General features: G+C 35.5%; 1 protein-coding gene across 1 annotated transcript; it reads right to left on the minus strand.

Moving 5' to 3' along the window:
• Positions 1–11871: 11871 nt before the first annotated feature.
• On the minus strand, positions 11872–12356 carry LOC105775796 (putative lipid-transfer protein DIR1). Its single transcript, XM_012598306.2, is given in 2 exon segments — positions 11872–12223; positions 12225–12356. Coding segments are annotated over 2 exon segments (306 nt in total). The 3' UTR covers positions 11872–12049.
• Positions 12357–14041: the final 1685 nt, after the last annotated feature.

Below are 14041 nucleotides of genomic sequence, written 5' to 3' on the forward strand. Positions count from 1 at the left end.
TAGCTCTTATGAGCTTATCGATACTCAGCCCGTATGAGCTTGCCATTATTCAGCTCAAAGGAGCTTACCGTTTACGGCTCATATGAACATACATGTACATGAATTGACGGATTACAGTTCCGTACGCCTCGTGTGTACTACCCGCGTATCTAACGATATTCTAAATGGTTCAACGGGCATTGTTCTATTATGAGATTACATGTGTTCAATACGAACTACATAGGTATTTACATGAAGTATATGAAAATGATTTGTACATGATATATAGATACATAATTTGGAAATTATATGTACATGGAAGTTTGATTGTTGTTGAGCTCATACATGTTTCTAGATATTTATATGAATTACATGACTAACATGGTTGATGAGGATATGTGTCTATGTTATTTTTCGTGTTTTTTTATTGATTCGGAAGCTCGTTCGAGTTGGAAGCTTGTTAGAGTTATATCACACTATCCATTGACTCTTTCGGTATTTTTGGTTATTTAATTTTGATTATAATGGCATGTATAGGTTAATTTGGCCAATGTTGGCATATAAGTGTTTGGTTGAGATTAGCCACTTTTTTGGCTTGTGTTTGGTATATTTTGATGTATATGTATATGTGCCCTTATCATATTTAATGTGTGTTTGATATGGTTGAATGTTGAAAAGTAAAATGCGGTTTGAATATGGATATAAGATATGTTATATGTCTTGGTGTGATTTAGTGCTTTGTTATGAAAAACTTATAGGTATATTGATAATTGGTTTAGAATGGTATATTTGGTACCAAATGGGTGAGCTTGATAAGTGATCTACATGATAGGTTTTGGTACTTTTATGCATATATGTATTTGGTCATTTAGGTAAGTTTGGATACATGGTTGACATGTTTTTAAATTGTCATTTGAGGTGCCTAAGGGCATATTGGTTGTATGTGATCATGTTTACAGCTTGCTTAAGTTTGTTTTGGGATACTTGAATATAGCTAGCATATATGTGCATTTTTGGGAGTAGGTTGATGTCATTTTTGGGTGAGAAATGTGGCTTGGAAAATGGCCTATTTTCGTCCACATGAGCAAGTGTCTCAGCCGTGTGTGACACACGGCCAGGTGACACGGTCGTGTGTCCCTTTTATCTTTTAAAGAGTGTAAATCAGTATGCTTACACGGCCTAGCACACGGGCGTGTGGCTTGGCCGTGTGGCATAAGTCAGTGAATTAAGTAGACACAAGTTAGGACACAACTGTGTGTCCTTATTTCGAATGCCCATACGGCCTAAAACACGAGCGTGTCTCTTGGCTGTGTGAGTCACACGACCTGGCCACACGGCCATGCGACCTCTGCAGCTTTGAAAATTGTAAATGTTTCTGAAATATTTTTTGAGTTTCTAATTTAGTCCCGATTTGTTTCTAAGGTGTATTTTGGGCCTCAAGGGCTTGTATTAGGAACAATATGCACGATTATGTTGGTTTCTGACATGAATGCTATATGTTATGAAATGTTTGGAATTTTTGTCTGTCTGATTTGTATATCTGGTAATGCTCCGTAACCCTGTTCTGGCGATGGATACGGGTTAGGGGTGTTATAGGACCATTCCACACGGCTTGTCACACGGTCGTGTCTCCCCTATAGGTTGATTTTGCAAATTTCACACAACCATAGCCTGTCACATGGTCTGGCCACACGGCCATGTGCCCCATGTTTTACAATTTTTCCTAGAAATTTGTATTATGTTCACTTTGGTCTATGCTTGATCTCTGAGTTGTTCCTAGAAGTTTTTGTGCAATTAATTAATCTTTGCGTTAGTGTTTATACAGAAATCCATGATTTATATGCCTGAATTGCTACTGCTATAATATGTTTATTGATATTGATTAACATAATCATTACGGTGCTATGAATAATTATATGATATTAATAATGCCTACTATTAAGTGTTCTTGATAAATTGCGAGTGTTAACATTGTTACTGCCTCACTGAATACATGATGAACATGTTTATTGCTAATGTTGAATGGAATAAGTGTTAAGCATACCTACGGATTTTTGCATTATTATGTTATAAAGTATGTCATATTGCATTGCATGGAACTTGATGATTTGTATGGAGGAAGAGTAGTAGTTTAATAATCTACAAACCAGCGGTGTCTTGTCCACGAACCAAGTGGCAGTTTATTTAATCTACAAACATGTTGTGCACTCACAAAAAGTGGAAGTAATGGAAAATTGTGGTTCGATCTCGAATCAAGTGGTAGCTTAGCTGCAAGTGTTTTTATCTAAAATACTAGTGGTTAATCCATAATTTTTACAAACCCAGTGGCAGCTTTTATATGCAATTACATTGTGTATCCACAACCAATGGTAGTTTATCTGCAAATCAACGGTGGTTCATCCACAACCCGGAGTGATATGGTAAATGATTATAGGGAACTCATAAGTGAAGTGTGTAGCGAAGTTGGTTAGGACCTTTCTAATAAATTGAACTTGCATTGCCATACATTAGCATATGCATTTGAAACTGTGTTTTCTAAAATAGAGTTGTGAAGTGATTGAATGATAAATCGTTAATATAAAGTGCTTTATGATTGTGATTATTATCAAAATTGCTAACCTACGTGCTTTGCCTGCGAGTTTTGTTTCAGTTTTCTTGTGAACGAGCTCACACTGAGCTTCATAGCCCACTATCCTTTATTTTACATCTTTACAGATAACCTACCAAGTTAGGAAGCAGAATCGACAAATCGAAGGACTCAGCCCCCATTGAAGTTTTATTAATATTTTTATTTTTACCCATTATTATTTATAATTCCTATTATTTGAGAACTGTAAAGTCTTATTTAAATTGTGGCACGGGTCTTAGTTTCAGGTTTATTTAAGGCACACATGGTATTTTCTTTTAGGCTATTAATACAGAGTTTATTTCCTATTGCATGAAACATGATTTACATTAAAACTAGAATAGTATCACTTTTCCTCTACATTGTTAAAAAATGAGTTTTTTAAGCGAGTAGATTATAAATAAATTATGAGAAACAAACAATCCGGTTATTAACTAAGTTTCTTCTAAAATAAACAAATGTTTTAATATGACTGTTTTGTAGAACTCTGATTATATTAGGTCATTTTGGTGGTTGATGTAATCTCTCAGATTTAGACCTAACGTCTAGGCTAGGTTAGAGAGGTTACAACACGATTTAGATCTCTAACAAATATATATGGATTGTGTATTAAATAAAAAGATAAATACAACAATTCAATTTTAGTTTGTTGACATTTTCTGGAGAAAAAAAGATATAATTTTGATTTGGAAGCTTTAACTACAAATAATGAAATTAAATTATGAGTATATAAAAACTGAAATATGTATAACAATGATCATATTTGTAGTGATTTGTGTAACTAATATAAAATTGAGCAAGTAAATATAAATATGCAATCAAGCATTGAAACACAGAATTAAAATTTCAAGAAGCATGTATAAGCATGCAACCAATCAAAAACAATATAGAGAGAGTTAGATAAGTCCTTTTACGATTTGGTAAATTGCTGCTTTTTTTTCTTTAAACGTAAGTAGAAATATAGGAAGAGTTAAGTAATTTTAGGATAGAAAGTCGTTAGTTTTATCTTCCTTAAGGTTGACTAAAATAATAATAAAAATTTAGTTATCAACGGTTATACCTTTTGTTAATATGATTTTAACTCTTTTTCTTAATTAAATTTGGCAATTAATATTTTAAAAGTATCAAATCGAGTTTTTAACAGAAATGCTTATTAAAATATTAATTTTAATAATATTGATGTGGCACTTGTGTAACAATTCATGTGCACATCAAGTGACACGACATTATTTATTTATCATGTATGCCATGTCAACAATAATTTAATATTATAAAAATTCAAAAATAAAATAAAATAATTCAAAAATTCAAGAAATTAACATAAAATACCTATGAACTAACATGTTTAAAAATTTAACATTTTAATCAAAATATCAGTTAAAAATAACTATTTAACTCTTTTCAATTAAAATAAAATAAATCTCGAATGGATGGTCAAAGTGAATGATGATTTCTTTTCTTTTCTTTTTTAATAATCAATGATGATTTTCTAAAATGTTTAACTACTTTTTATCTTTATAAATTCTTTTTGAACTTTTATTTTTTAGAATATATATTTTAATTTTAATATCCATGAATGCCACACATAGTATTTTAATTGGGTAACAGTGTCACAAATAAACCTTTTTATTAACATCGTCGCATTTAACTGGTTAATGAAATATAATTTTAATTATTAATTTAGATAAAAAATGAATATAAAACAACTAAAACAGTATAATTTAAAGACAAAATGCATTAAGTCTTAAATTAAAATTAAAGGCTTCGCTTTTCAGATCTTCTCAGTTGCTTTTTATTATTGAATAACTTGTTTTTCTTATCTATTTTTCTTTACACTATGTTGACACTATCACTATATACCTAGGGCTTTATACTATATATTTTAGGTCAGACACTTTTGATTTTTACATGCTAGTGACTGTGCTTGCAAATTTAATTAGAAATTTGGCAGATGTATTTTAGATAAAAAAAATACATTAAAAATATTAAATAAAATAATTTTGGGCAACATACAAGAAAAAGCCCTTTTTTTAAAAAATTTACAGAAATGGGCCCGGTATTTTATTATTTACCAGAATGGCCCATTTTCCCCGAAAGCACGTCAGCGCAATGTCAGGGGACGTGGCAGAAAAACCCTAAGGGCGCACTTTGCTTACGTGGACATAAATCGCTCTCTCAATGGCGCGTTTTGTTACCACATAAGCGCAACCCTGGGGACGCGTTTTGCCCGCGCATGAACAGTAGCAACGGCTACTTTTTTGACCGTTGGTGACCCCCCAACGGTAAAAAAAAACTATAAAAACCCCCCCAACCTTCATTTTTTTCACAACTAAATCCTTTCTCTCAATTTCTCTCTAATATTCTCTCTAATTACTCTCAAATTCCTATTTAAAAGAGCTTCAAATTTTTAATTATTTTTAAAATAGTTTTAATATTTATTATTTTGAATTATTTTTTTAACTCGTAAAAATTTTTACCAATTTAGCAATGGCAGGGGAATTAATTCGTCTTGATGACAAGCATATATCCGTGGAACAAATGAAAATGGTAAGTGTTAAATTTAATTTTTAAATAATTATTATTTTATTATTTGTTATAAAAGTCTGTAGATCGGATATTGTAATGTTATATCCGCAATATGCATGGTCCTCCATCACCGTTGGTAGAGAATTATCTGCGGGAGACGGGTTTTTGGCACGTGGCGACGGTAGGCCGGGATGCAAGTTGGACCCAAAACTCATCAATGCGTTGATTGAGAGGTGGAGACCCGAGACACACACATTCCATCTTCCATGTGGAGAGTGCAATATCACTTTGGAATATGTCAATTTGCAATTGGGGTTGCCAATGGACGAGTACGCAGTCACCGGGTCTGTTCAATCTGGTGATTAGGGAGCGGTATGCTACGAGCTGTTGGGCGCTATTCCGGAGAATATTAACGTAGGTTGAATCGAGATGGGCTGGTTACGAGACACATTCCCGGATTGGATGATGATTCAACCGAAATAGAAAGAATCAGATATACTCGGGCATAATTCTTCAGATAATTAGAGGTTATCTGATGCCGAACTTGTCATGGAACCTTGTGCATCTAAGATGGCTGCTGAAACTCGTTGATTTTCGACCAGCTGGTGAATTTAGCTAGGGGTCTGCCGTGTTGGCAACATTGTACCGGGAGATGTGTGGGGCAACGCGACCGAATAAAGCGAAAATCGGAGGTTGCTTATCACTACTGCAGTCATAGGCATGGTTTCGCTTTCCATTTTTACATCCTCAAGTGGACCACCCGTATACATTCCCACTTATAACGAGGTAAATTTTATATTAGATTTTACAATTATTACGTAAATTTAAAATATAATCGAATGCTAAAAATTTATTTAATTAGGTAGAACCATCCGACAAGTTATGCTCGATTACCTACCTCTCTTGAAGATATACGGCTTCTATTGGACCAACGGTCGGAAGCACAAGTAAGTATTAAATAAAATATATATTTCCATAATGAGATAGTCGATTGGTATTTAGTTTTTAGTACATAACTAATATTTCCATCATGGTAATATAGTTTGAATAGACACCATACGAAGATTCAGCAATTCGGGCAGTAATTCCGGATGAGTACTTGCAAAATCCAAACGGTTGGCATGTGAAAGTCTCATTGGTCAACTTTGCGACTGTGGAGATGCACCAGTCGACAGAGTATTACGGTAATTTAGATTCAGACAACCGATTCCCGTGTCTGCTGAGGTGTTGGATGATCATCACAAAATTGACCTACAGCAATTGCATACGGATTGGCCGAGATTCTGGTCACATTACATCCAGATGTGGGAAGATCGGTATGACTATATACCTACTCGGGAGCCGATCATCGTTCTAGAGTTAGCGTGCGTGTCGGAATACATGCCATGGTTTAGGATCCATGGCAAGCCGTATTTACTCTTGCCAGAGGAGAGCCAGTGGTAATTGCGTGTCCAAAGGGAACGACGTGGCCCTTTAAATCTAAGAAGAAGGGATCAACGAGGCCTAGAAATTCACCCAGCCCATCATCAGCGCCCATAACTTCATCGAGCCCAAGAACAAAGATCGACACGTCACCCGACACAAGTTAGTTCAACCGACGATACCCATCGCATGACCTTTTCAGATGATGCCAGGTGCGTATGCTAGCCCTTTTATGTATCCTAACCCTTATATGTTTCTTTATCCTAGTCCCGTGGCAGGTTGGAGTCAATGGCCCGGTTCATCTCTATTTTCGAATACGCCGAGTGGATCGCCAATGTATAAGCCATCGTCACATGAGGGATCACAAGAGGGGGCGTCGGGGAGCTCTTCTTTTTACCAAACCCCATCACCGTATGGGTTTCAAACACCTTCGCCGTTGGTGATGTAATTACATGAGCGCATGGATAACGAAGTGCATCAAACATCCCACAGTCGCAAGTCTTATTTCATAGGTGTACACGATATTGCCCGCCAATAACACCTTGGTGCGGTCTGTCAAACTCTGTCATGCGAAACCATAAGTTGTCTTCAATCGTGACACACTGTGTGCATAGTGTTCGCCCACGCCTTGGCCTTGTTAATTTCTTGCACTACCTTACTGCACCATACATGGCCTCCCTGCATCTGGCCTGCATAACTCGCTGCTCGCTTTGGAAATAGCGCCACCAAATGAAAATATGTCTCTCGCACAACCGATGTTATCGGTAGATGGCGCGTTCCTTTTAGAATAGAATTTATGCATTCAGCCAGGTTTGAGGTCATATGGCCATATCGTAGGCCACCGTCGTATGCTTGTGCCCACTGTTTGAAACGTATGTTGCAAAGGTAGTCCATGCCTTCGCTATTAATTGAGCGCAAAATTGCCAACATATCGTGAAAATGGTCTTTATTTATTTCATACCCTACCAATATAAGTTCATAGCGAATATTATATACCATTTTTTCATTTACAATAAATTTAAAATGACAAACGAAATAATATTAATAGAGACTAAATACCCATGTTGGTCACTTTTCGTCGTTCGCTCTTAGATGGATATTGCCTGTAGTAGTTGGAAACAACGTGCCTTAGGCAATATCGATGGTGTGTGCGCTGCCATAAGCTTCCCTATCGATCAAATACAGCTAGTATACATGTACCCCGATCTAAAAAAAAAGGATATCAGGTTGGGGGCACACATGCCTCCTTAACCTAGATAGAAAGAAATCTCAGTCATCAGATAACTCCCCGGGTGTTATTGCAAACGCAATTGGAAGAATTCTCCCACCGCCATCCTGTGCCACTACAAGCAATAGCCGATGAGTATACCTACCAAACATAAAGGTACCGTCAATTTGTACCAATGGCTTGCAGTATGGAAATGCGTCTCGACATTGCTTAAAGGTCCAAAACAGGCGTTTGAACACTTGGCATCTACGTAGCAATCGATCGTTGTAGTACGCATTTTCCGTTTCAAGGTCTGTGATGCAACCTGGGACGTATCTCTTTAGCACTTGACACCACTGCCATATTTCATTATATGAAGCGTCCCACCCACTATGCATCTTCTCCAACGCCTTCTGCTTAGCTATCCAAGCCTTACGGTAAAAGGGCGTGTACCCTATTTGGCTACGAATATTGGTAATTAAGACCGGCACTAAAATTTTGGGATATGCCTTCACCGTGGGTAGTATCAAGCTAGCTAACATAGCTGAATCCATCTTGGGATGATCTTGTGAAACACCTATAAATGGAGTACATTAAATAAAGTAACATTACATAATAACAGTATTATTCAGAAACCGTCAATACTGTACATACAGCACATGTATGTGGACATTTGTACTTTTTTTTATCTCCCACAACCCTGTCCTTTTCCTCAACGAGGCGTAGATTTTCCATGAACATGTGCTGTCTTGCATAGCACACTTTGCCTCAAACTTATCAGATTTAAATTTAACCACGTGGTAGTTAACGTCGTTGGTGATGCTATGTTGTTTCAAAGCACCAATAAAACTATCCTTGTTGGAAAACTGATTACCAACTTCAAATTCACCCGAATCCAGCCTCGAACTTGTACGATCACGCAATCGGTGTGGTAGCTCCGGAAACTCCAAGCATCATCTGCAGACAGATCGATATTATGCATGTGGGCTGGAGGTGAGTATGCTCTGAATCGTGAATTTTCTTCTTCATCTAAACTCCTTTCAGCATCTTCAGGTTCTGTTAGAATAGGCTCCGGTTCAGAAAATAAGCCAACTTCTGCACCATCGGGCCTAGGCTCTCGAGGTGGATCCACATCGGAGTCATCTTCTAACCCAGCATCATCTGCAACGTACGAGGTCCCCTCACTGGTGGACGTCGTAGGAAGTATATCATCCCTTCTTCTGGGTATTTCATAACGTCCACAATTGGATGTAGATTGCCAACCACTAGAACTTGATGTCGTTCCCCAGTACACATTTTCAGCATCATACATCGAGCCACCAACGTACATGTCCCATCCACCGATAGAGTGTCTTGCAGGGGATGTGCATTTCACACTGCTACCAAACATGGGTTGTTTCGTGTTTTGTAACCCGCTAACCGAGTGTCGGCCAAGGGTCGTGTATACCTCTCAAACACCAATCTCAAGTACATTATTTAGCGATGTAAATTGTACATATAACTCAATATAAGGTGCTCAACTAGCAAGATGGGTCTGCACCATTGCCTCCAAGCTACGATCACCTTTTATGTCGAACAAGTCATATGTCACCTGATCAACAGAAGAACAAAATCGATATGTAATAGACAGAACTTTCATTGGCGTCGTTCCAAAAATTTTACGCCTAATTCTTTTACGAAGTTCTATCAAATCTATGTTCTGGTTAAAAACCAGTCGCACTGTATTCTCCGATAAAAAAACAACACCGTTCTTGGTGTGGCAAACCTCACCATCATAGTAAATAACAGTACTAATATGTTCACTCATCTTTAATTTCTAACCTTCTTAGCTTCTCTAAATTATTTTTGCTGTAACTTATGCAATCTGAGAACATTTTTTGTCTCATTTATAGCCTCAGCCCAAACATGCTACTGTAGCAAAAGCGCGTCCACGTGGGAGCGATTTCAAATATTCTTCTGATAAAGCATCCTGCTTGAAGCATTTTTTATACTATTTGCTCAGAAACGTCAACTCGAAATTATTTTTTCAGGACCTACTGTAGCAAAAGCGCGTCCACGTGGGAGCGATTTCAAAAATTTTTCTGATAAAGCATCCTGCTTGAAGCGTTTTTGTACTATTTACTCAGAAACGTCAACTCGAAATTATTTTTTCAGACTCATCAGAGCAAAAGCGCGTCCACGTGGGAGCGATTTGAAATTCTTCGATAAAGCATCCCGCTTGAAGCGTTTTTATACTATTTGCTCGAAACGTCAACTCGAAATTATTTTTTCAGACTCATCAGATCAAAAATGCGTCCACGTGGGAGCGATTTCAGAAATTCTTCTGATAAAGCATCCTGCTTGAAGCGTTTTTATACTATTTGCTCAGAAACGTCAACTCGAAATTGTTTTTTCAGGATCTACTGTATCAAAAACGCGTCCATGTGGGAGCGATTTCCTTAATAAATTTTAAATTAAATTACTCACATAACCCTAAACCCTAATTTAATTAATTTTTCTTAAAAAACCATAAACACGAAACCTAATCCAATTTTGAAAAAATTATAATTAATTTAATTAAGAAACCCAAAACCCTAATCCCTTATTCGTTTAATTTTTTCTCCAAAACCCTAAAAATCCTAAAAACCTTAAACCCTAACCCTAACCCTAAAAACCCAAAATCTAACGTGGGAGAAACGGGCAAAATGCGTCCCCTGGGGAGCGCTTATGTGGCAGCAAAACGCGTCCTTGAGGGAGCGATTTATGTCCACGTAGGCAAAACGCGCCCTCAAGGATGCGTTTTTCTGCCACGTCCCTTGGCATCGTGCTGACGTGGACACGCTTTCGGGAAAAAGGGCCATTCCGGTAAATAATAAAATATCGGGCCCATTTCGATAAATTTAAAAAAAAGGGCTTTTAATGGTGTTTTGCCCAATAATTTCATATTAATAAAAATTATAATGAATAATTAAAAAAAATCTTGTGCCGAGTTAAAAGAAAAAATCTAATTAAATTATATGTAAGTTTCAAAGGAAAAGTACAACTAAAAATATTAAACTGAAGAATAAAATGTTCAAGAAGTGAAATTTACATTAATAAGAATTTTAAGGGTAAACTATCAAAATAGTCACTTTTGTTTACCTTAGGTCACATTTTAGTCACTTATGTTTGAAATGTTACGTTTTAGTCACTTACGTTATCGTGTTGTAATATTTTATTCACTGAGCCATTAATTGTTGTTAACGGTGTAATAGTAAGTTGACATGTCACGTTAAATCATCATTTCAAACAAAAATTTAGGTTAATTTATACAATCGATCCCCATATTTTTTCGTTTTAAGCAATTTAATTTTTTTTCTTTTATTTTTTTTAACTTTCCTTTTTTTTTTCTTTTTTTTTCATTCTCTTCTACTTCTCCATTTGTTTTCCTCTCTTATCCATTTCTTTTAACGTAGCTTTTCTATGTTTCTATTTGTTAAAACTAGTCCCTATACTTTTAAATTTTTTTTTGAACAATTTAATTTTTTCAAGTGAGGCGAGCTTGTGGACTAGCTTTAACAAATTGAAAATATAGAAAAACTACGTTAAAAGAAATGAAGATAGAAGGAAAATAGAGGGAGGACCAGAAGTGAATGGAAAATAAGAAGAAAAGGAAAGTTAAAAGAACATAAAAGAACAAAATTAAATTGCTCAAAATGGAAAAATATAGGGATAAATTGTAAAATTTAACCTAAAATTTTCATTTGAAATGATTATTTAACGTGCCATGTCAGCTTACCGTTACACCGTTAATGGCAATTAACAGCTCAGTGACTAAAATGTTACAACACGATAACATAAATGACTAAAACGTAATATTTCAAACATAAGTGACTAAAATATAACTTGAGGCAAACAAAAGTGACTATTTTAATACTTTACCAATTTTAATAAAATAATACAATTATCGATATTTTAATTTAATGAAAATAAAATTAATTAAGGTTTGTATATTTAAAATTATCAATAACATAATTACGATTTGAATATTTGATTGTAAAAATATTAAGAGTAAATATGTGGTTAATTATTTACAATTTTAGAGTTGTTACTTTTATATATAATAAAATGATATATGATTATGGATGGGAAATCACACAACACGTACGTGATATTAGACATGATTATAAGATACCAAACACTAAACATAAAAAGAAAACAGAAAAATAAAAATAAAAAAAACCCGAAGCTCAGTACAATAATGTGAAGTAGAGGCTTATAATAAGCATGATTTTCCCTCACATTTGAGATCAAATATGGAGAGCCAGGAACTAACAATTTGCAGGATGAGGAAGCTTGCACAAGCTAGGCAATTTCATGGCAAGGTTTGGGTCAATACCAAGGGAAGGCAAGAGCTTGGAGTTCTTATATGAGCAAAGGCAACGCATGTCAGCGTAGGAGAGGGCGGAGCAGCAAGTTGACGTGGGCGGCGGAGGGTTGGGGGGGGGTCACTGCTGGTTTGCATGCCATCAAACCTGAAGCTGGCATGTTGCAAATGCTTTGAGCATCAGTTGTAGCGATCGCCATAACCATTATCATTGCCAATATAAGTGCCTGCAGGCCCTTCATTTTCTCCATTACTTTTTTTATGATATGGCGGAGCTAAGCTACCCAAAGATTGTTATTTATAGAGGAATGAATAGGCAAAAGTTTGGTGTAGAGTAGTCCGTGAACCCTTAATATGCTTTGGGTCCTGTCGGGTTTTGAGATTATTGTTCAACCAAACTTTAGTCTCACGGTGGAAAATCAAAGAAGCTTTTCTTTTGGATGTTCTAATCCAATTCCATTATCAACGTATCTCATCACTTGAAACATCCTAATTGTGACCACAGATCCATTTTCGACCTTTATTGTCAATGCAAATAATATTCAAATCACCTAAATTGTTGAGATAGTTATGAAAACAGTGCCACAGTAGTTACAACTATATTTATTATTGTGTAATCTCCATAACTTGTCTTATTTAGAATCTTTTGAAACAAAATAGTTAGGTCATAAATCTTGCCAATACTTTGGACATGTATTGATCCATCATTGAAGATTGATCCATGTAAAGAAACAAAACTTAAAATTAGATCAAATCAAATCATGCTTAAACTACTCAAATTTGGAAAAAAGTAAGTTGTAGCTAGGGATGTAATAGAGCCAAGATAAATCTGAATGTGGTAGCTCAAGTTGAAGCTCGACTAAGCTCATTAATCAATTTTCATACTCGAGCATGATTAATCTCGTTCATATTCAAGCTTGAGCTTGTTCATAAACTCTTTTTATATAATAAGGGTAAAAATGTAATTCCATGATATAATATATATTAAAACAAAAAGTTGAATTAGCCTCGCAAGTCGTTCAAATCAAGTATTGTGGTCCTCAAATTCAACTCTGCCAATATCTTGAGCTTGACTTGATAATTATTAGATCGAATTTAACTTTTTTTGAGTTGAACTTTAATAACTCGTGTTCACAAATATCTCATTTACCCATCTACTTTAGCAACAAGTTATGAGACAAGAAATTCCACTCTTTTAAGAAGGCTTTCAGTCAATCTCAAAGGATTATTGTAGAAATTGTGGAAAGAAAAGGGCGAGTTAGTACAAAGTGCTCCAATATTGTTGGTCATATTTTGAGTAGTCTTGTGATGCGTAGATGAATATAATGAATTAGGTAGCCCTGTAAGGGACGACAATTAGTAAAAAGTATGTTCGATGCAGCTTCAAGGTTTCTTGTACCTCAACTTGGAAGCTCTGAGCCTCTTTTTGTTGATAGCTTCAATCTCTACCATCGCATCATAGTAGTCTTCAAATGCTTTCTTCTTGTCGGGGATCGCCACGTTTTGCTCTCAATCCTAGAGGACAAGTGTTGTTTTCAAGGAGGAGGTATTGTTACGTGCACAACTGAGTTAGAAAACAATGTGATATGTATATATTATTGAAACGGTGTGCTTAAGTTACTACATAATTATATTAAGGTGCACGGGTTTTAAAAGACTTTAGTAAAAAAATTAAAAAAATCAACTCATCCAATTATATCATGTGGAAAAAAAAAATTAGGTTTTTGTTGTTGACTGATTTGAATGGTATTAAATATTGACATAATTGATGAAAATTAACACCTAACATATGTCATGTGGGCTAGTTGTTAATGTGGCATATCACATGGATAAGTTGTTGATGTGACATACCGTGTCAACATATTTTTTAAAATAAAACATTCTAAAATTATAGAAAACAAAACATTGACGTCAAGAATAAACGTGTACGATTATT

The sequence above is a fragment of the Gossypium raimondii genome, chromosome 10, assembly GCF_025698545.1.
Source record: "Gossypium raimondii isolate GPD5lz chromosome 10, ASM2569854v1, whole genome shotgun sequence".
Taxonomy (NCBI): Eukaryota; Viridiplantae; Streptophyta; class Magnoliopsida; order Malvales; family Malvaceae; genus Gossypium; species Gossypium raimondii.